This window comes from Anabrus simplex, chromosome 6 (genome assembly GCF_040414725.1).
Source record: "Anabrus simplex isolate iqAnaSimp1 chromosome 6, ASM4041472v1, whole genome shotgun sequence".
NCBI classification, from domain to species: domain Eukaryota; kingdom Metazoa; phylum Arthropoda; class Insecta; order Orthoptera; family Tettigoniidae; genus Anabrus; species Anabrus simplex.
This window is the reverse complement of record NC_090270.1, coordinates 286459809-286483423: the sequence shown is the minus strand read 5'-3', so window position 1 is coordinate 286483423 and position 23615 is coordinate 286459809. Positions and strand designations below refer to the sequence as shown.

Below are 23615 nucleotides of genomic sequence, written 5' to 3'. Positions count from 1 at the left end.
AAACTGGGGCAAATATTCATTTATAGGAAGGGGAGTTAGGGAATGGAATAACTTACCAAGGGAGATGTTCAATAAATTTCCAATTTCTTTGAAATCATTTCGGAAAAGGCTAGGAAAGCAACAGATAGGGAATCTGCCACCTGGGTGACTGCCCTAAATGCAGATCAGTATTGATTGATTGATTAATTCAAGTCTGCTGACACGATAGGATGAGATAATTTCTATGTAAATAAATATAATGCATCAATTTTAACCTGGGTAAATAAATAAAATTAATAATCATTACTTAGCTGTAAAAGAATTATTAACTCTCTTGGTGCCAGGCGGTAGTGCGAGCATCCGCCCTTTAAATTGCCAGAGCCGATCTGGTCGGCTGTTAACAATCCAGTCGGAAGTTGCCAGAGCTGATTACATCGGCCGGCTTAAAATTCTGTGATATACGTAATTTTGAGGCAACCTATTGTGAAGTGCATACTTTTGTTACAACCTGTAGTAAAGGGGCTACACGTTATTGTGTGCCTGGCCTTGTTTTGGCAGTTCTAAGAGGGTGTTATACCTTTCACAAGAGTTGTTTCCTGTGTTTACAAATACCGCTAACCGGTCAGTAAGAGATTGCTCCTTGCAGTCAGTGGATTTGTGACAGGAAAATGGCATGTTATTCACGTGATAATTTTTCAGCAGGTATTGATGACAATAAATTAATGCAGTATTTAGAACAGTGCGAAGTTAACGCTGATGATTTATCGGATAGCGATAGGGAATTTAGTTCAGAGAGTAGCGACGAAATTATACCGGACACGTCCGCGGAATCACCGCAGCTAAAGAAGAGACGTTTCATTGTGTCTAACAGCACTAAAGCTACTCTGAATATGGTGGTAGGTGAAACTAATGACAACGAATATGATGATGATGATGATGATGATGTCTCAGGAGAACATTTTGTGGAAATTTGTCCCAATTAACCCGACAACATTCCTCAACCTCCTGTCTTTTTCAAGGAAGTTCTTGGACCTAAACATGCCCTACCGTCTGATTCTCCGCCCATATCACACTTCAATTTACTTTTCACTTACTCTCTGATAAACCTTATAGTCACATATAATCCTCTATCATTACCTAAATGCCGGTCTCCGCGGGCCAAATGTAGCATGCCTGCCTCTCACCCGGAGGTCATGGGTTCGATTCCCGCCCAGGTCAAGAATTTTCGCCTGGTTCTGAAGGTTGGTTCGAGGTTCACTCAATCTAAGTGACCCTAAGTGATTGCTATTGAGGAGATATCTGAGGGTGAGAGGACCCTGGTCTGGAAAACCAAGAATAATTACTGAGAGGATCTGTCTTACTGACCATGATTCACCTTGTAAACTGCAGGTACCGAACTGAGCAGCGGTCGCTTAGTAGGTCGTAGCAAATCACAGCTTTAGTGCCATACATTTCTTAATTTCATAAATTCTGTTGTATTGTAAAATTATTTTTCTAATATATACCACAACCAAACCAAACCAAGGAAACCTTTGGAGAAAGGAAATCTAGGTGTATGAATATTAAGAGCTCAGATGGAAAGCCACTTCTAGGGAAAGAAGACAAAGCAGAAAGATGGCAGGAGCATATCCAACAGTTGTATCAAGGTAAAGATAATAATTTGGTTTTGGAACATGAAGAGGCTGTTGATGCTGATGAAATGGGAGACCCAATTTTGAGGTCAGAGTTTGACAGAGCTGTGAGTGACCTCAATAGGAACAAGGCACCTGGAATTGATGACATTCCCTCTGAATTACTGACTGCCTTAGGAGAAACCAGCATGGTAAGGTTATTTCATTTAGTGTGCAAGATGTATGAGACAGGAGAAGTCCCATCCGATTTTCGGAAGAATGTTGTTATACCTATTACCAAGAAAGCCGGTGCTGACAGGTGTGAAAACTACCGCACCATTAGTTTAGTATCTCATGCCTGCAAAATTTTAACACGTATTATTTACAGAAGAATGGAAAAACAAGTAGAAGCTGAGTTGGGAGAAGATCAATTTGGCTTCAGAAGTAATGTAGGCACACGTGAAGCAATACTGACTTTACGTCTGATCTTAGAGGATCGAATCAAGAAGGACAAGCCCACGTACATGGCATTCGTAGATCTAGAAAAGGCATTCGATAATGTTGATTGGACCAAGCTATTTATGATTCTCAAGATGATAGGGATCAGATACCGAGAACGAAGAATTATCTACAATCTGTATAAAAATCAGTCTGCAGTGATAAGAATCAAGGGATTTGAAAAAGAAGCAGCAATCCAGAAAGGAGTGAGGCAAGGCTGCAGTTTGTCCCCTCTCCTTTTCAATATTTACATAGAACAGGCAGTAAAGGAAAGCAAAGAGAAATTTGGAAATGGAATCACAGTCCAAGGAGAGGAAATCAAAACCTTGAGATTTACCGATGATATTGTTATTTTATCTGAGACTGCAGAAGATCTCGAGAAGTTGCTGAATGGTATGAATGAAGTCTTGGGTAAGGAGTACAAGATGAAAATAAATAAGTCCAAAACAAAAGTAATGGAGTGCAGTCGAACGAAGGCAGGTGATGTAGGAAATATTAGATTAGGAAATGAAGTCTTAAAGGAAGTAGATGAATATTGTTACTTGGGTAGTAAAATAACTAACGATGGCAGAAGTAAGGAGGACATAAAATGCAGACTAGCACAAGCAAGGAAGAGCTTTCTTAAGAAAAGAAATTTGCTCACTTCAAACATTGATGTCGGAATTAGAAAGATGTTTTTGAAGACTTTCGTGTGGAGCGTGGCATTGTATGGAAGTGAAACATGGACGATAACTAGCTCAGAAAGAAAGAGAATAGAAGCTTTTGAAATGTGGTGTTACAGAAGAATGCTGAAGGTGAGATGGATAGATCGAATCACGAATGAAGAGATACTGAATCGAATTGGTGAGAGGAGATCGATTTGGCTAAATTTGACGAAAAGAAGAGATAGAATGATAGGACACATCTTAAGACACCCAGGACTTGTTCAGTTGGTTTTTGAAGGAAGTGTAGGTGGTAAGAACGGTAGGGGTAGACCAAGGTATGAATATGACAAGCAGATTAGAGCAGATGTAGGATGCAATAGTTACGTAGAAATGAAAAGGTTAGCGCAGGATAGAGTGGCATGGAGAGCTGCATCAAACCAGTCTATGGACTGATGACTCAAACAACAACAACAACAACAACATACCACAACCGAAAATGAGAAACTATTTTTTCTGAAAATAAAAACTATAATATCAACTACTATTTTTTACTTATTTAATAATTCAGAATTATTTTAATACTGTGTTGTCCGCACGTAGAAAATTTGCCAAACATCGATACATACACGCGAATTTAATCGGTGAGTAAAATTGTCTTGTTTTTATTAGTTACATATGTTTGAATTTTTATTTTTTATGTTTTTATTTTTGTCGTTCAAATTAGTTATTCTATAGAATTGTATTTAGAAATACATTGTACATAATTACGTATATTCTTTTGTATCGTAAATTATTTTTTCAATGTAGATATTGAGAGAGAAAGTGCGAAAATATTTTTCTCTTCCTAAAAATAAACTTTTTTAACTATAAATCAACAATAAAACGTTTTTGACTCTTTATATCACTCCAAACCAGTTTCTTATTCTACGTAGTCGATATGTAAAAATTTTATGCCGGTATTTGCTATACACCGGTATATATACGCGAATTTTAAAATACATGTATTTCCACTGAAAACGGCCTGGCACTTTACAGTACAGCTGATGGGAAGCGGCCGACTAGATCGGCTCTTGGCTCCAAGAGGGTTAACTGTAAATATGTACATTTTGAGAAGCATCTTTCTAGACTGATTTGAATTGTGTTCATTTTATTGTAGCAAACAGAGTAAGTAGGTCTTTCTTTTATTTTGTATTATCCCTTTCAGACCGTGTACGCACAATTGTGCAGGTTTGTATTTTATTTATGTCTGAGCTTATTTGACGTTTTCTTGGCACTAGACCGGACTGCAGTGCTTGTGCGGGACACGTAGCATGTACTTCAGCTGTTTTTATTTTGTACTTGACCACCAGGCGGCAGGAAGAAAAGTTTAAAAATACAGTTCATTAGCAATATGGTGGGAAGTAGTAATGCCGAAAGTAAGTATTTATTTATTTGCACACATATTAATCTAGAAGCTTTACTGAATATCAGAATATAATCAGTGAAGTGTGTAGATTGTGTAGCAAACGTAAATTGTGAACTTACAACATCGTATGTAATACCATGAGGTTTTGAATGTTGATACGCACATATGTGCAGGCTAGGTTTCCTTACAGGCAATGCATGCAGGAGTGCTGGGTGCTGTCACAAAAAGGACTGTGAAAGAAAAACTCATACTCTACATGAGAAATGTAATGTATAAGATTTTGTTTAAAATCGTTCCACATTGTAAAATAGAACATTTGATCATGTACATGTGCATATTCACATATACTGAGTTGAATTTTAAATTTTTTAAAATTTTTTGCAAGTAGTGAATGAAGTCCTGACACGCACAATTGTGTGGGTTCTGTTTTTCAGCCGATAGTTCTTATTTTGTAAAATAAACTGTAAAAACATGTATTTGAGAGTATTTCAGTAAGTTTTTGACGTTTCGACACCTCCAGATTTCTTTCAGGTCTGACGACAAGCAGCTGCTGCCAAAAGGGCAGTAATAGCAAAACTCCTTCTCAATGTAGAAAATGTAACGTTTACTTGTGTTTGAACGAAGATTTAATTGTTTTAAATTATTCCCCACTGTAAAATAGAACATTTGATCATGTACATATGTATATTCACATGCATTGAGGTAATTTTTCTTTTTTGTAAGTGGTGAAGTAAGTCCTGACACGCACAATTGTGCGGGTGCTTTTTTTTTTTTTTTTCCAGATGCTAATTTTTATTCTGTAGAATAAACTAAAAATATATGTATTTAAGAGCATTTTAGTCAGTTTTTGACGTACAAACATAAATTCACACCGCCAGTTTTCTTTCAGGTCTGAAAGGGTTATGAGCGTCAGCAATTTAATTTAAAGTGTTACAATTCAGTTAACATAATCAAGGTAATGAAGTAAAGTAATAAGATAATGCCTGTAAATAAATGCTTCTATTAACATTGCTGGGACATAAGTCCAGAATTCAGGTATTGTTCTCCGTACATGAGTTTTACCAACCTAGGTTGAATTTTCTTTTTTATTTTCTATTTCAGTAGTATAGTTAGATTTGTGATAAGATTTTTGACTGTGATGATGGTAAATCTTCATAATTGATGTAGTTGAGTTGGTCATCAAATGAAAGTATTTAACGCAGTGTTGTAGGATCATTGTCGTGTAGTTATGTTAAGTGTGTTAGTCGCATTTCTTCATTTTATGTTATGTAATCCAGTGTAAGATATGTAGCTTTTCATAGAGAGGATCTTGCTTGAGGCCAGGCCATGAATCTGACGTATTGCAACTTCATTAAATTCCTCCCAAATAATAATCCGGTGAGAAATTTGAGGATTAATTCAAGACTGTCATAAAAAATTAGTGATTGATATTCCTCCATAAAGTAAATTTTGTTTCGTCAGCATGTAAAAGATCTCTACCGACACATTTGGTGTTTCGAGCTCGATAGCTGCAGTTGCTTAAGTGCGGCCAGTATCCAGTATTCGGGAGATAGTGAGTGCGAACCCCACTGTCGGCAGCCCTGAAGATGGTTTTCCATGGTTTCCCATTTTCACACCAAGCAAATGTTGGGGCTGTACCTTAATTAAGGCCACGGATGCCTCCTTCCCATTCCTAGCCCTTTCCTGTCCCATCGTAACCATAAGGCCTATCTGTGTCTATGAGACGTAAAGCAACTTGCAAAAGAAAAAATTTGGTGTTTACCTGACAAAATTCATTAAAACCTAGCCATAGACACTCAAGAGAGATTTGGTTTACTCTACCCTTTAGCTTACAAGGGAACTATCAATACGGTCATATCAAAACCAACAATGAAATTTCTCTGATAGGATGAGGGGACCACAAGAAAGCAGTGTACAAGAATTTAGCTGCCATTTTGAGCTGTAAGATCCTGAAATCAACACGAATATATCTAATAAAATTGCACGCATTAGCATATAGCTGGACTTGGACAGCCCTGGTGACAAGCTGCGGTGAGTGCGTTATCTTAAGCTTTCTGTGCCAGGCAGTTACCCCACGTTTCTTTGAGAGAGCAACCATGAATCTGGATAAATTTCTAGAGTATGCATTACGTTATCTGTGTAAAAATAGTTTCCCTTCTTCCCGTGAATTAACTTTTGAAGAAAGGAATATTGGTCAACAAGTGATCAAACTAATTGAAAATCATTCCATGGTTGCCAGCATTGTCTCAGAGTCATGTCTGGAGAGAAACAGTGATGGCAAAATTGACAGTTGAAGCAGCAACATCTCATCTGCATCATCTGAAAGTGAAGACAGCACACCATTAAAGAAGAGGTGTTACAGATCCGAGTTTGAGTCCCGAGTCTGATTCCAGTCAGTCCAGTGATGCAACACTGCAGTCACCTGACACACCTACCAGTTCAAGATATGCTGCTTCCAGTCCACAGAAGAAAATGGAACACACTGTAGATCGTGCATATAAGAGGAAAGCTGTACATTTATGGTTAACCTGGGGATAAGAAGTGGCTTTCATTAACCATTGTTCATTAAATTGGTATGGTGTTGTACATTATGAAAACTGTACATAAGGAAGAACCAATCAGAATCTACGTCAGTAAGTCCTGTTGAGCACAGGAAAAAGATGAAAAAAATTAATTTCTCACTTTGCAGAAGCAAGAAGGTTGAAGCAGAATGTTTGTGATGAAGACGTGTGCCTGTGGGCCTTGGATATTTCAAGAGAGATTTCAGTGGGAAAAAGTAATTTCATAGCATCTACTGGTTGTTTGACTAGCTTCAAGAAAAAGTACCAAATCAAAAGTAGAAAAATCACAAAATTTCTATCCAACTTGTAAAGAAATTTGTGAAAGCAGATACAAAGCAATTTTTAGATTACACTCCTTCTTCAATATACAATACAGATCAGAGTGGTTTCATGAACGAATTTAAGTCAAAAGGACTGTAGTGTTTGTTGGTGAGAAACAGAAGCAGTTGCTCAATCAGTTAGTGCATTCAGCCATTCATATATAATTATGCCTACTGTTAGTATGGCTGGTACTCTTTTCCCAAAATTATTCATTGTACCACAGGAGGCAACTGAAACTTTTGGTCGGAGAGTTTTTGAAAAAAACTTTAATGCTGAAAATATAATTGTAACAGCTACAAAATCAGTCAAAATGGAAGATAAAAAGGTATGTTGTTTAATGCAGCCTTCTTCTCATTTGTGGGAGGCAAGTGTTTGCTACTGTTAGATTTATGGATTACTTATAGTGATAAATGCTGCCTTGAAGACATTCCTCCTGAAAAAAATCTAGAAATTCTCCACATTCCTCCCAGCACTACAGGCAAAATATAGCCCTTGGATAAGTTTTTTTTCTGTTGAACAAACATTATGCTAGCTTGTGGAGACTTCCGGTTTCATGTTTATCAGAAAAACAGCATATTGAAAATGCAATCCCTCATTCATTTTCAGTTTTCTTTTCCACAGTTCAAGGAAATGATTAAACATTCATGGTTCACAATCAATTGCTAAGGGAAAACTTCCCTAGTTGCCTTCAAACAAGTAAGGAAAACTGTGAAGAAAACTGTGGCTATAAAGTGCATATTTGTTGTGCATGCAGCCAACAATACTTATGCTTTTTTCATGCGATTCAAACCTCATTTAGGTTTCACATTCATTCCCTAATATTAAAGTGACCTTGGCATACCGTAACCTGCCAGTTCATTCTGTCTCTCTCCAGCACAACTGCAACTCCACTCTTCTCTGCTCCATGCCAGCAAGATGCAAGGGTTGTCCAGTACCTGAGTTGTCACACGGATTTTCAACCAAGATTTTAACACCTTCCAGTTTGAAATTGCAGCTAATTTTTTTTACATAACAAAATCGCATTGTCAGTTTTCATATGACCTTATTGATAGTTCCCTTGTTAGAGTAAAACGGAATGTCAAAATTGACAAGAAAGCAGCCAGATGGCATCAAATTAAAATGGTTGCACATAGCTGAGGCCATATGATCATTATAAATTAAATAATAATAATAATAATAATAATAATAATAATAATAATAATAATAATGTTTCTTTCTATACAAGGCTCATCATTGTGTTATACTATTAGCTGTTCATATTCATGTTTCTATCTTCCCGTATATGACTTGATATACAACTTATGTATTCCTTTTATAATCCACTATTTATTTATGTTCCTTGTTATTTCCAAAAATAAGAAACCACAAGTGTTATTATGTTATTTAATTTCAATAAGATGAAACTTGTTCTAATATCTGGTATAGCAAGTTTCAAATGTTCTAATATCTGTATAGCAAGTTTCAAATGTGGAAAGAAATTATTGTACGTTCTATTCAAAATGACATGTGAAACAAATGATGAAATTACTGTCACAGGTTGAAGAATGGGAGATTGGACGCTTCACTGGAGTATTGCTGTCAGAACAAATGGGAAAGCCTATCACTCTTTCTGCACATTTCATTGGCATGAACAGCTCTGTGCTTAGCATCAGTGGATGCAACCCATTTGGTGAGAGAAAATTAAAATATACTTACTTAGTCATCCATCAGGCTGGCTTTACATTTAATAACTTTATTCTTACCCTATATTACATCAGAAGTAAGCTGTGCAGCACCAATTTTCCCTCCATTCTTCCTTCCTAAATTAGGTAGTAACCCACTGGGTACATTAAGATCCATCCTAACAACCTCTCTTTCCATCAGAATTTACCACAAGCAAGTTTCCTCTCCATTCCCCTAAGTATCTGTTCATTTCTTCTCTGGTCTACATACCTGGTAATACCCTATTTTAAATTTAAATTGTACTTCTGCATAGTATCACTCTTCAGGCAAAGATTATTGTAAGTGATTTTCTAAAATCTAAATCAATATTTTGTGTTAATATATATTTATCTTTTGTAAGAATCTTTCCTTGCTTATTCTAACATAGTTTTGATATTTCACATACCTCAGCCTGGTGACCATGATTGTTAAGGTGTTGAAGTCTATATGATCTGACACCGTGGTCAGACAGTTTGAGTCCCATAGGTCGAAAAAAATTTCACCATCAGAATATTAGCCAGTAGGATAGGAGAGGTGGTGGTATTCAATCACTAGATTGTGTGCCAAAAGTGTGGATTAAATTCCAAACCTCTCCACAGTTTTTATATGGAGTGAGGGCATATGACGCTGTTGATGGTGATTCATTTGTCGGATGGGGACCTAAAGCCTTGAGCAGACCACTGGGTGTTATTCAACAGGAGTAGACTACATGCTGACACTGGGTTTCACCCTCTTTCTACCTCGTCATTACCATCATCATCATCATCTCATACCCAGACACATAGTTCGCCTATGGGCATCGAATAGAAAGACCTGCACTAGGCGAGCGGAACATGCCCTCGGACACTCTCAACACTAAAAGCCATATGATAAATAATTACTGGTTAATTCATCTCCCAAATACCAGAGTTTACAAACTATTCTTAACTTTTGATTTTGATGGCAACTCCTTGTCTGTCCGACTCCTAGTCAGTTGACAATGAAAACTGAAAAAATTGCTCCTCCTAATCAACACAAAATATACTTAAAAGAATTATCTTTAATTCAGGACTAGGTTTGGCCTGTTGCAGTGGACATTCTTCAGCTTTATAGATAAACTTAAAATACAAATTAGCACACATAAAAAAATGTATTTAATAAACATGGAGTGAAAGGGCACATCATATTTTTGATCAAAATTAAACATAGATTTCAATATTTTGTCCATTTGAACTTCAGTTCTGATTTACATTAATGCACTTGTGTATATGATATGATTAAACCAAAGTCTATATGACTTGTTTATAAAACTCTTTTTACATTACAATGTAACAATCTTCTTTTTAGAGTACTTGAGTAAAACTCCACCTTTATATTACCGGTACTTAAAAAATTATGTATTCATTTTTTTTTAGGAAAGGGACATGTTTTGTTTCAGTTTGAGAGACATCTTCAGCCCAAAGAAAAAAGTATGGTAAGATTCATGGCGTTCCTAATGCACTGCTACAACAAACAACACATCAAAAATTTCTAGAGTAATACATAACTCCATCAGATGCACAATTAAAACATACACTTAAACAGGCTTATTTATATTAATAAAACATTATTTTACTATGAATGTCATGTTGATTAATAGTCCAGCACTTGGCTGAGTTAGGAAAGCCATGAATCTTACCATACTTTTGTCATTAGGCTGAAGATGTTTCTCAAACTGAGACAAAACCTGTCCCTTTCCTTAAAAAAAGGTAATAAATTTTAAAAGTATTGTAAAGGTGGAGTTTACTCAAATACAATAAAAACTTGTTCAAGTTTCACAATATAGATTAATTATGAAGTTCATTTATTGTGATTAACAATCTTGCATTCAGTTTATAGTTTGCAAAGGAAATTTAATTTGTCCTCCTATTCAATACATTTTAGATGGAGTAATATTAATCATATTGTTTCAACTCATTTGAGCCATCTTCAGTGAAAGGAAGAGTAATTTTTCTTGCATAATTGATGCTAAAATAATATGTTAAAACACAATGAAGAAAGGAGTGAAAACAAATGAGACATGATGGAATTAAAACAATAAGTGATTATGGCAAGGTTGCGGACCTCTTTGTCTAAACGTGCAGTCTGTTAAAATTTAAAAATGAGGACGAATTCACGGTGCTAAAATTTAAAATGACAGCCTGTGTTCATTGAGTCATGATCACAAATAGTCAAGAGGGCAGCGAGAAACTGAGAAACTATATTTGAGAAGAAAACAAATGCCAGGTAAAATGTATGTGATTCATAGTGGAAACTGCCAATGAAGTTCAAATCTGTAATGGAAAAAATGAGTGTGTATGAGAAACATGGGCTAATAAGTAAAAAGTGTGAAGGAAACTTGAAACTTACTCTCGAACGTCTTGACCTTCTCAATTTAGCGGTCCCGCTTTCACTGATCGTGTCTATTGCAGGCTCAGCTATGTTTATGAGGATGGGAAGAGTGAAGGGAGAAGGGGAGGGAGGTGCTGAGCTGGTGGAGAGAGCGGGAGGGAGGAGTGGTATTGAGTTAAGAGATATGTAGGCGGGGTTTGTATTTATTATAGAAGTGCCGACAAATGTCTGGAATTAATGTATCAAGTAGAATGTTCTTTTTTTTTTTTTTTTTTCATTTATATTATAAGAGGGGTTCCTAAACTGATCTATATCGATGTGGATGCTCTCGAGAATGTTGAGCAAGGTGACTGGATTATTTATGATGCTCACTCATAGCTGAAAAATGTTTATATTTGAGAGTGTTGTGATGTTCGGTGTATCTTATGACAAAATTGCTGTTATCCACAATGATACCAAATATTGTTATTCTATTTTCCTTTAGACTGCTCCTATTTTAAGTATATTAATATTAAGCTACAGGAGTCCTTAGACTCATGTATGGTAGCATCAGGCCTCTTTATAAATCTTCAGAAAGCATTTGACACATTTGATCATAATATTTTGTTACTGAAGTTGGAAGCAGCAGGGGTTAGAGCTTTAACACTTAACTGGTTTATAGATTATCTCAGAGACAGAGTCCAGTTTGTTAGTTGTATGGGTGCAGAAAGCATGTTGCAGACTATTTATTTTATCAAATACTTCCTCTCATGCAGAGGCTGCCTTGCGACAAAGTATACTTTTACATTTATTTTTAGAAGAGAAATAGATATACCGTACTTGAGAAATGTTGAAGGTAACCTAATTGTAATAGTGATTTCTTAGAATTATCGGTGAGCCCCTTAAGGCTATGATGGATTTTGGAAACTTGCCGCTGTTTGGCAAATTGTCATTATTTGCTGATGACACAAATATTTTTTTACACAGGGAATTGTATATATAATCTTGAAGAAAAGATGCAACATGACATATCTTTAATTCAGACCTGGCTTACTATCAACCGACTAAGAATTAATCATAATAAAACTAACTATATCATATTTCACAAACCATTATGTACATTTCTTCTGGACATCAACTTAAGTTTCTATGACCAAGTGATACCTCGAATTCAACCAACCAAATTTCTAGGACTTAGCATAGATGAGTCGCTAACTTGGGAGAATCACATCACAATGCTGTGTGATAGAATAACTCCTGCTATTGGTGTACTCAGCTGATTAAAATACAAAGTTTCTCATGGACTGTTGAAGAGTGAAATAACATACTGAATTAAAATGCCTAACGTTGATTCACAGTCTGGTGACGAAATTCCATGTCCTATCTGTAATAAATGTTGTAAGTCGGCATTAGGAGTAAATATTCACATAGAAAAAGCTCACCCTGAGAAAAGGAGAAAGAAAATCAAAACACAATATGCTAGTAACACGAATGTTGAGGAAAGCTTACAGTTGACAAAAGACACCCCAACGGTTGCTGATCATGAAACTGAAAATAGTAATCCTATGAAGAGTTGCGAGGATAGCATTTCAAATATTATGCAAAACGGTGATGATAATCAGCTGGAATCTTTTACTTCTGAGGTTATGCAGTTCTTTGCAGATCAGGTTAATGAATTACCTGGCCCCCAACATCCTGTTGTTAGATATTACAAAAGTAGAAATTTACAAAATAATCGTAAATATGAAACTATGATTTCGGATTATTTTGAAAAGACTTTTGGTACCAAAAATAACAATTCTCCTCTATCTCTTATGGAAAAAAGCACTGACTTACCTGCTGACATTAATATTTCAGTAGATGATGTCCATAAGGCATTATACAACATTAAAGTTGACACCTCACCAGGCCCAGATAATATTACAGTTCGTGTATTATGGCACCTCAAGGCTACAAAATTTCTGACGTTACTCATCAACACGATGCTTCATTTTTCCTACGTACCTTCAAAACTCAAATTGGCCAGAACAATTTTAATACATAAGGGTGGAGATATAAATGATATTAAAGAATGGAGACCTATAACCATGTATTCCGTGATTAGGAGAATAACTGAACGAGTAGAAGACTGCGTTCATATGTCACAATAAGTCCTCACCAGCGCGGCTTCATGCCATTACCCGGAACTCATGTCAACACTTCCCTTGTGAATGGTTGCCTCCAGGATGCGAAACGCAACAAAAAGGATTGTTGCGTCATTTTTTTAGATGTCACAAAAGCATTTGACTCTATCAGACATGAACATATCAAACGATCTCTTCGACAATCTGAAATTCCTCCTAACTTATGTAGATTAATTGAAGCTGATCGTAAGAAATCAAAACCCATCGAAATTAAGTGTGGCGTACCTAAAGGGTCCCCTATCTCACCACTGCTGTTCAATTTAGCAATCAATACTGTAATACAAAATCTCACCGACCATGACATATCCCAACGTTATGGCTATATTTTATCTGATGATCTACTGCCGTTATCCTCAGTTGCTTCCGCAGATGACCTAGTTATACTCAGCAAAACTGAAAATGATGTTACTGCCTTGTTAAATTTGGCTGAAAGCAGCTGTGCAGAAATTGGTTTACATATCCATCCTCTTAAAAGCAAATCTATAATCCTGAAGAAAGGAAAATTAACTGAAGGAAACGTCACTACAGTCGAAGGATCAATAATCCCATCAATAAAAACAAACAATGAATGAATCGAGTATTTAGGAATTGTGAAATCTCTCTTGACAGACATAAACTAATAAGCACAATAACTTCTGACTTAAATAATCTGGTAAAAACAAAACTTCTAAAACCAGAGCAAAAGATCAAGATTATTAACGAGTTTGTTTGTGCCCCTCTGACACAACTATCAAACACTTTTCTTAAAGATCTGGACAAAATTATAAGAAGTTCTGTAAAAGAAATAATGATGCTGCCTGATGATACTCCAAATTCGATGCTGTATAGTGCCAGAAAGGTCAGAGGGATGCGAATAATTTGCGCAGAATGGGAAGCTAATATACAGCATTACAATATTTGTAATCGCTTACTCCATGTTCAGGACATTCACCTACCGTACGTAAGGAAGTTACCTGAAGAACAAGATATGGCACTCCACAGACTTGACATAAAAAAAGAAAGTCTCCCCCCAAAGATTGACGGAAGAAAACTACGTGAAATAATGATAAATTGATCCTTTCAGTCGTGGTGCCAGCTACCACATAAAGGAAAAGGAATAGTGTTATATTCAGACTGCCCAAAAGCAAAATCCTGGATGACTCATAAATCACCTCTGTCCTCTTCTGAATACATAAATGCAGTGAAGATGACTTGCAACCTCACTGCATTCAGGTCGGTTCCCGGTAGATCATTCAACACAACGCGTTGCCGCCAAAATGGCTGCAACGAGACAGAAACCCTTGGACATGTGCTGGGATTCTGCCAGAGCACTGAACTAATGCGCAACCACTGCCACCACCGTGTAAGATCGTTGATTGCTCAAGGCTTGAGATAGCGTGGATGGGAGGTGCACGAGGAGGTTCACTGCATCTCTACCGATGACTGTAATCAGAGGGCGGACATCGTAGCCATCAACAGAGAGGACATTAAAGCGATGGTCTTAGAACCCACCATTCGCTTTGAAAGGGACCTGGATCAGGCTCTGGATATGGACCTAGAAAAGCAAGCTATTTATGTTCCATGTTTGCCTTACCTTTCATCTAAGTATAAAATACCTATCGATCGGTGGATTGTCACAGGCCTGCTATTCGGAGCAAGAGGCCCTCCCTAGTCAGGCATAAAACTTCCTACAAAACTTGAAAGTTCCATTCTGCGAGTTAGAAAAAATAGTAATACAGATACTGAGGGACTCTCTGCTAATCATTCACTTCCATCTGTACCTGAGAATGTGATTGACATTCCTCCCCCACTAACCCTGGGAAAAAAGAAGATAACATCTTCAATGATAAAATTGATATTTTTAAACTCCATTGAAATTGAAACTGTATTCCGGATCCAAGTGGTCACCCCCATTGGAGGACGGATGATTTATTTCTTTAATAAATCTCTCCCTCATGCACTAATTGAAAGCCACCTGAATTACATGATTCATATCTGGGTATGTTGCAGTAAAGAACAATTTGAAATGATTAGTGTCTTACAGAAAAGAGCACTGAAAATACTCTTCAACTTACCCACCTTAACACCAATCATACAGGTCTACCAGTATTGTAATATACTGTCACTAGATGCTCTTCGTAAAAAAGCTTCAGCTATTATGTTGCATAAATTGAAAAATGGACAAGCTCATTCGAGGACCCTTTGCAACTTGAATTCTGATATACATTCATACAGTATAAGGGGATCTACTAAAATTCACTGTAAATCATCAAAGTCTACTAAGTATGGCATTAATTCTTTATGGCATTACTCTGCAAAGTTCTTCCTGAGCATATTCGAGAAGCCACTAAATTACCCATCTTTAAAACCAAGCCTGTTAATTTTCTAAAAGTAAAAATGTCAAGCCTATAGAGTACTGATTTAGTATACTATATCACTGCTGTTCATATTTGGTTTCAATCGCTATGGTGTATTGTTGTTGTTGTTGTTGTTGTTGCTGTTGTTGTTCATTGTATAGTATACTATATTTTTGTCCTAGAAGCTGATGTTCTCAAATCTCATCTTTGTTGCCAAATGTAATTAATTGTACTGCACCATTATGAGATTCACTCAGGTGCCTCTTTTGAATTAAATAACAAATCTTAAAAATAATTATATTTTAATTATAAATCAGGTGCCTGATTTAACCTTGAGGAGGTACAATGACTGAAGATTGAAAGGCAAAACATGTCTCACATTTCATAAGGTAATAAGGATCAAATCCTAATTGTATAAGACTATAATGTCAATCAATCAATCAATCAATCAATCAATCAATCAATCAATCAATCAATCAATCAATCAATCAATCAATCAATCAATCAATCAATCAATCAATCAATCAATCACTACTGATCTGCATTTAGGGCAGTCGCCCAGGTGGCAGATTCCCTATCTGTTGTTTTCCTAGCCTTTTCTTAAATGATTGCAAAGAAATTGGAAATTTATTGAACATCTCCCTTGGTAAGTTATTCCAATCCCTAACTCCCCTTCCTATAAACAAATATTTGCCCCAATTTGTCCTCTTGAATTCCAACTTTATCTTCATATTGTGATCTTTCCTACTTTTAAAGACACCACCCAAACTTATTCGTCTACTGATGTCCTCCCACTCCATCTCTTCACTGACAGCTCAGAACATACCACTTAGTTGAGCAGCTCGTCTCCTTTTTCCCAAGTCTTCCCAGCCCAAAACTTTACAACATTTTTGTAATGCTACTCTTTTGTCGGAAATCGCCCAGAACAAATCGAGCTGCTTTTCTTTGGATTTTTCCCAGTTCCTGAATCAAGTAATTCTGGTGAGGGTCCCATACACTGGAACCATACTCTAGTTGGGGTCTCACCAGAGACAAATACAGTATGTTCTCTCTTTTTACATCCTTACTACAACCCCTAAATACCCTCATAACCATGTGCAGAGATCTGTACCCTTTATTTACAATCAAATTTATATGATTACCCCAATGAAGATCTTTTCCTATATTAATACCTAGGTATTTACAATGATCCCCAAAGGGAACTTTCACCCCATCAATGCAGTAATTAAAACTGAGAGGACTTTTCCTATTTATGAAACTCACAACCTGACTTTTATCCTCGTTTATCATCATACCATTGCCTACTGTCCATCTCACAACATTATCGAGGTCAGTTTGCAGTTGCTCACAATCTTGTAACTTATTTATTACTCTGTACAGAATAACATCATCTGCAAAAAGCCTTATCTCTGATTCCACTTCTTTACATATATCATTGATATATATAAGAAAACATAAAGGTCCAATAATACTGCCTTGAGGAATTCCCCTCTTAATTATTACAGGGACAGATAAAGCTTCACCTACTCTAATTCTCTGAGTTCTATTTTCTAGAAACAGAGCCACCCTAATGTATTGAATAGGTGGTTAAATAATAAATTACTGTAATTAGCATCCTCCAAGTAAAGAAATTGTTCTTCAATGTGAATTTCAGAATCTGAATAAATTCTTCTATTTCACCTATACTTAATTTACTGAATTTGGAAAGATTGTTCTTAATCAATTGTATGGTGGTGTTACTGTGGGTAACAACAGTAGCAAACGTAATATCCCAAACAGCGTAAAACTAAATGATTTTTGCCTACCTGTTGTGAACATAATTAAAATCAATTTCGATGTCGATGATCTTGAAGTGCTGAGCAAGAGACATAAATATAATTGGGGTAATCCTTCTAAGCGTGATAATTTAATTTTCACCATAATTGAATCGGAATTAGCCATTAATAAGTTACTCATAAACATACAAGAAGAAGTCCGATATGAAGTCAAACGTAAATGATCTTTTACCCTTAATCAACAACAAACCATTAAATCCAACTCTGAACACATACCTAACATCCATAAACTAAAGAAAAAAGTCAATAACAATGACTTAATAATAACAAAAGCCAACAAAGGGAATGCTTCCGTTATCATGGATAAAAGTGACTACATCAATAAAGCAAAAACGTTTTTTACAGTAAACAACTTCACAACATCTAAAAAAGGTCCAACAAATAAAATACAAGTAGACCTGTAAACCATTTCTAAGAATGTTTCATTTTTGTTTAATGACCTTGAAAAATCCAAAATGATTATCATGAATCCGAAGCTTACTACAGCAAAAGTGCAACCCAAGATCCATAAAAACGATGTCCCCATAAGACCCATTATCAATTTCAGTAATAGTCCGACATAAAATATCTCAGTTCATTCACAAATTCCTTAAATCACACTATCATTTTCAAACCAATACGTCATTGAAAAATTCCAAAGAATTTTGCAGTAAAATTGAGTACTTTAATTTATCCAAACACCACACACCTCATTCATTTGATATTATTAACATGTATGCTAGTGTGCCTGTTAACAACACCGTACAATTAAGAACAATCTTTCCAAATTCAGTACATTAAGTATAGGTGAAATAGAAGAATTTATTCAGATTCTGAAATTCACATTGAATAACATTGAATAACTTTCAATGTCATTTACCAACAGATGGGTCTTCTCATGGTGTCACCAGCTTCAGGGATCCTTGTAGATGTTTATATCTACCATTTAGAACATTTTCACGTCATTGGTCAGATTAACAGCATTCAACATTGGACACACTATGTGGATGACACATTTATTATTTTAGACTCTCATTTTACTAACAGATATACAGTATTTGAACTTCTCAACTCCATTGATCCGCATATAAAATTCACCATAGAGCCAGAAAACAATGATGCCCTTAATTGCCAGGATTTAACCATTATGCACAACTACAACAACAATTTATTCTTTAATATAAACAGAAAACCCACTCACACCATCAATACAATCGAACAAACTTCTGCACCCAGACATACATAAGAAAGCAGCTTACAATAGTATGGTACTCAGAGCATTAACTCTTCCTTTATCTCGCAAGAATTACAAAAAAGAAATAAACACTATTTACAATATTGCAGAATACAACGGCTTCAGTGGAACCTTCGTCAACAGAATCATCAATTGATATAAGAGCAGCCCTAAGACTACCCTAGAAGAAGATTCCGTTCCTAAAGAGAAGTTTTCTACTTTCACTTTCAATAGTAGGGGCTGCCTGGCCAAGGCAGTAAAGGCGTGCTTGTTTCACACGGAAGGATGTGGGTTCCATTTCCCGCCAGGAAGTCGAAAAAATTAAGAAACAAGATTTCCATTTCCGGAGGTGCACATGGCCCTGAGGTTCACTCAGACTAAACCAAAAATGAGTACCAGGTTAAGTCCTGGGGGTCAAAGGCAGCCGGGCGTAGGGCTAACCACTCTACCCCATCAAGTGCCGAGGTTACGGATAGTGGAAGCCTTAACCTTCCACCCCTCCAAGGGCCTTCATGGCCTGTACGGAGATGACTTTGACTTGACATTCAATAGTATTAGCATTTACCAAATTTCTAATGTCTTTAAAAAACACAACATTAAAATAGCGTTTAGAACCTCCCACACCAACTCCAGACTTATTTTCAATATGCACACTGTCAACAATAATAATAATAATAGATACTTAAACTCCGGAGTTTACAAATTAGAATGCCAATCGTGTAATTCCAGATATGTCACTCAAGCAGGCCGCAATTTTGTCATAAGATACGCCGAACATCGCAACGCTCTCAAATATAATTGGTTTTCAGCTGAGTGAGCATCATAAAGAATCCAGTCATGAATATACAACAGATAAAGATCTGAAGATCTTGCATTATGAACAAGAAAGCACCTTGCTCTACATTCTCAAGAGCATCCACATCGATATAGATCAGTGTAGGAACCCCATTTATAATTTAAATGAAAAAAGAAAAAAAGAACATTCTACTTGAAACATTCATTCCAGACATTTGTCGGCACTTCTATAATAAAAACAAACACCGCCTCCATCTCTCTAACTCAACACCACTCCTCCCACCCCCTCTCTCCACCAGCTCAGCACCTCCCTCCCCTTCTCCCTTCACTCTTCCAATCCTCGTAAACATAGCTGAGCCAGTAATAGACACGATCAGTGAAAGCGGGACCTCTAAATTGAGAAGGTCAAGCCGTTCGAGAGTAAGTTTAAAGTTTCCTTCACACTTAATTTTTACTTATTAGCCCGGAGAAAGTTTAAAGTTTCCTTCACACTTATTTTTTACTTATTAGCCCATGTTTCTCATACACACTCATTTTTTCCATTACAGATTTGAACTTCATTGGCAGTTTCCACTATGAATCACATACATTTTACCTGGCATTTGTTTTCTTCTCAAATATAGTTTCTCAATTTTTTGCTGCCCTCTTGACAGTTTGTGATCGTGACTCAATGAACACAGGCTGACATTTTAAATTTTAGCACTGTGAATTCGTCCTCATTTTTTAATTGTAACAGACTGCATGTTTAGACAAAGAGGTCCGCAACCTTGCCATAATCACTTATTGTTTTAATTCCATCATGTCTCATTTGTTTTCACTCTTTTCTTTATTGTGTTTTAACATATTCTTTTAGCATCAATTATTCTTATTCTTAATCTTCTTTTATGACCACATAGGATCACTTTAATCAGTCCATTGTTCAGGTCACTTTGAAGGGATTGTTCGGGCTTTGCGGTCCTCCAAGCACTTCTTCAGAGGCTCCAATCTTCGTGCCCTTTCCTAAGTTGAAAATGTGTGTGTTGTTGGTTTGTTTCATGTAAAGGTAAAGCAGAGGTTTGTATTCTTGAGATTTGTATTCAATTTTATCTTATTTATGGTGTCTTCCATTGTATGGCCTATTTCCTTCAGACCCTCTCTTACTTCTCTGATCCATTTACATCCTGTTGTGGTATTTTTTGATACGATATTGTGTTGTGCTAGTTGTTTCAGAAGTCCCAAATCCTGCATCCTCATGATATGTCCAAAGAATCCCAGTCTTCTCTTATGCATAGTATCTGTAATGGGTTCTAGCCCTTTCTACACGACTTTGTTAGGTATTATCTGCCACTGTCCATCTTTCTGGTATTTTTTGTTTATGCAGGTTCTTCCAATCCTCCTTTCAATTTTCTGGAGTCTGTCAGTCTTTGATTGTTTATTCAGGTGAAAAACTGTTTGCTGCATATTCAGCTTCCCGTTTTATAACTGTGTTGTAGTGTTTTATTTTTGCATTTATTGATAGACATTAAAGGGGAACATCTTGGTGGAATGATGAAATGAGAGCAGCCTGTAAACGTAAAAAGAAGGCTTATCAGAAATGGCTCCAAACAAGGGCCGAGGCAGACAGGGATTTGTACGTAGATGAAAGAAACAGAGCGAAACAAATAGTTGTTGAATCCAGAAAGAAGTCATGGGAAGATTTTGGTAATAACCTGGAAAGGCTAGGTCAAGCAGCAGGGAAACCTTTCTGGACAGTAATAAAGAATATTAGGAAGGGAGGGAAAAAGGAAATGAACAGTGTTTTGAGTAACTCAGGTGAACTCATAATAGATCCCAGGGAATCACTGGAGAGGTGGAGGGAATATTTTGAACATCTTCTCAATGTAAAAGGAAATCATCCTGGTGGTGTTGCAAACAGCCAAGCTCATGGGGAGGAGGAAAATGTTGTTGGTGAAATTATGCTTGAGGAAGTGGAAAGGATGGTAAATAAACTCCATTGTCATAAGGCAGAAGGAATAGATGAAATTAGACCTGAAATGGTGAAGTATAGTGGGAAGGCAGGGATGAAATGGCTTCATAGAGTAGTAAAATTAGCGTGGAGTGTTGGTAAGGTACGTTCAGATTGGACAAAAGCAGTAATTGCACCTATCTATAAGCAAGGGAACAGGAAGGATTGCAACAACTATTGAGGTATCTCTTTGATTAGTATACCAGGCAAAGTATTCACTGGCATCTTGGAAGGGAGGGTGCGATCAGTCGTTGAGAGGAAGTTGGATGAAAACCAGTGTGGTTTCAGACCACAGAGAGGCTGTCAGGATCAGATTTTCAGTATGCGCCAGGTAATTGAAAAATGCTACGAGAGGAATAGGCAGTTGTGCTTTTGTTTCGTAGATCTAGAGAAAGCATATGACAGGGTACCGAGGGAAAAGATATTCGCTATACTGGGGGACTATGGAATTAAAGGTAGATTATTAAAATCAATCAAAGGCATTTATGTTGACAATTGGGCTTCAGTGAGAATTGATGGTAGAATGAGTTCTTGGTTCATGGTACTTACAGAGGTTAGACAAGGCTGTAATCTTTCACCTTTGCTGTTCGTAATTTACATGGATCATCTGCTGAAAGGCATAAAATGGCAGGGAGGGATTCAGTTAGGTGGAAATGTAGTAAGCAGTTTGGCCTATGCTGACGACTTGGTCTTAATGGCAGACGGTGCCGAAAGCCTGCAGTCTAATATCTTGGAACTTGCAAATAGGTGCAATGAGTATGGTATGAAAATTAGCCTCTCGAAGACTAAATTGATGTCAGTAGGTAAGAAATTCAACAGAATTGAATGTCAGATTGGTAATACAAAGCTAGAACAGGTCGATAATTTCAGGTATTTAGGTTGTGTGTTCTCCCAGGATGGTAATATAGTAAGTGAGGTTGAATCAAGGTGTAGTAAAGCTAATGCAGTGAGCTCGCAGTTGCGATCAGCACTATTCTGTAAGAAGGAAGTCAGCTCCCAGACGAAACTATCTTTACATTGGACTGTTTTCAGACCAACTTTGCTTTACGGGAGTGTAAGCTGGGTGGACTCAGGATATCTTATTCATAAGTTAGAAGTAACAGACATGAAAGTAGCAAGAATGATTGCTGGTACAAACAGTTGGGAACAATGGCAGAAGGGTACTCAGAATGAGGAGATAAAGGCTAATTTAGGAATGAACTCGATGGATGAAGCTGTACGCATAAACCGGCTTCGGTGGTGGGGTCATGTGAGGCGAATGGAGGAGGATAGGTTACCTAGGAGAATTATGGACTCTGCTATGGAGGGTAAGAGAAGTAGAGGGAGACCAAGACGATGATGGTTAGACTCAGTTTCTAACTATTTAAAGATTAGAGGTATAGAAATAAATGAGGCCACAACACTAGTTGCAAATCGAGGATTGTGGCAACGTTTAGTAAATTCACAGAGGCTTGCAGAATGAACGCTGAAAGGCATAACAGTCTATAATGATAATGTATGTATGTATGTATGTTGATAGACATTTCTTTTTGTAGATATCCCATGTTAGTTTTTGTGCTTTAGCTAATTTGTTTGTTCTTGTTTGGATTGAGACTTTTTCATTTAGGTTATGTGTTATTACTTCTCTAAGATATTTAATTTGAGTTACTATTTTGATTTTATTACCATTTATGGTACTGTAACTTCTTTTAGTTGTGTTGGTTTTTAGGGCATAATTTCTGTTTTTTCAAATGATATTTTGAGGCCAATTTTATTTGCAATGTTTTGAAGTTCTGATATCTGGGTTTTTGCTTCTTTTATGTCCACTGCTAGTAATGCTAAATCGTCAGCAAACCCAGGCAATTTGATTTTTTGACCATCTTTATTTTTAGGGGACATTTACCAAACCATTCCCCCATTACCACTTCTAGAGCACAATTAAATAATAGTGATGAGAGCCCATCTCCCTGCCATAGTCCAGTTTTAATTTCAAATAACTCTGATGTTTCAACCCTAAACTTCACTTTTGACTTGGTGTTGGTAAGAGTCAATTTTATCGTGTTTATTAATTTGGGGTGTAGTCCAAGGTGTCTTAAAATTTTAAACGGAGATTCTCTATGGATGCAATCGTAAGCTTTCTTGAAATCTACAAATGTTATCACCATATCTCTGTTTCTTCTCTTTGAGACTCATGATCTGATCAGAACAGCTCCTCCAGGGTCTGCAACAACCTCCTTGATATT

General features: G+C 36.6%; 1 protein-coding gene across 1 annotated transcript in view; it reads left to right on the top strand.

The window, feature by feature from the left end:
• LOC136876467 (uncharacterized) overlaps positions 1-23615 on the top strand; it is a 484774-nt gene that overhangs the window by 258514 nt on the left and 202645 nt on the right. Inside the window, exon 9 of the mRNA XM_068228446.1 lies at positions 8555-8687. Coding sequence (XP_068084547.1) covers positions 8555-8687 — 133 coding nt within the window. The remainder of the gene's footprint in view (positions 1-8554; positions 8688-23615) is intronic.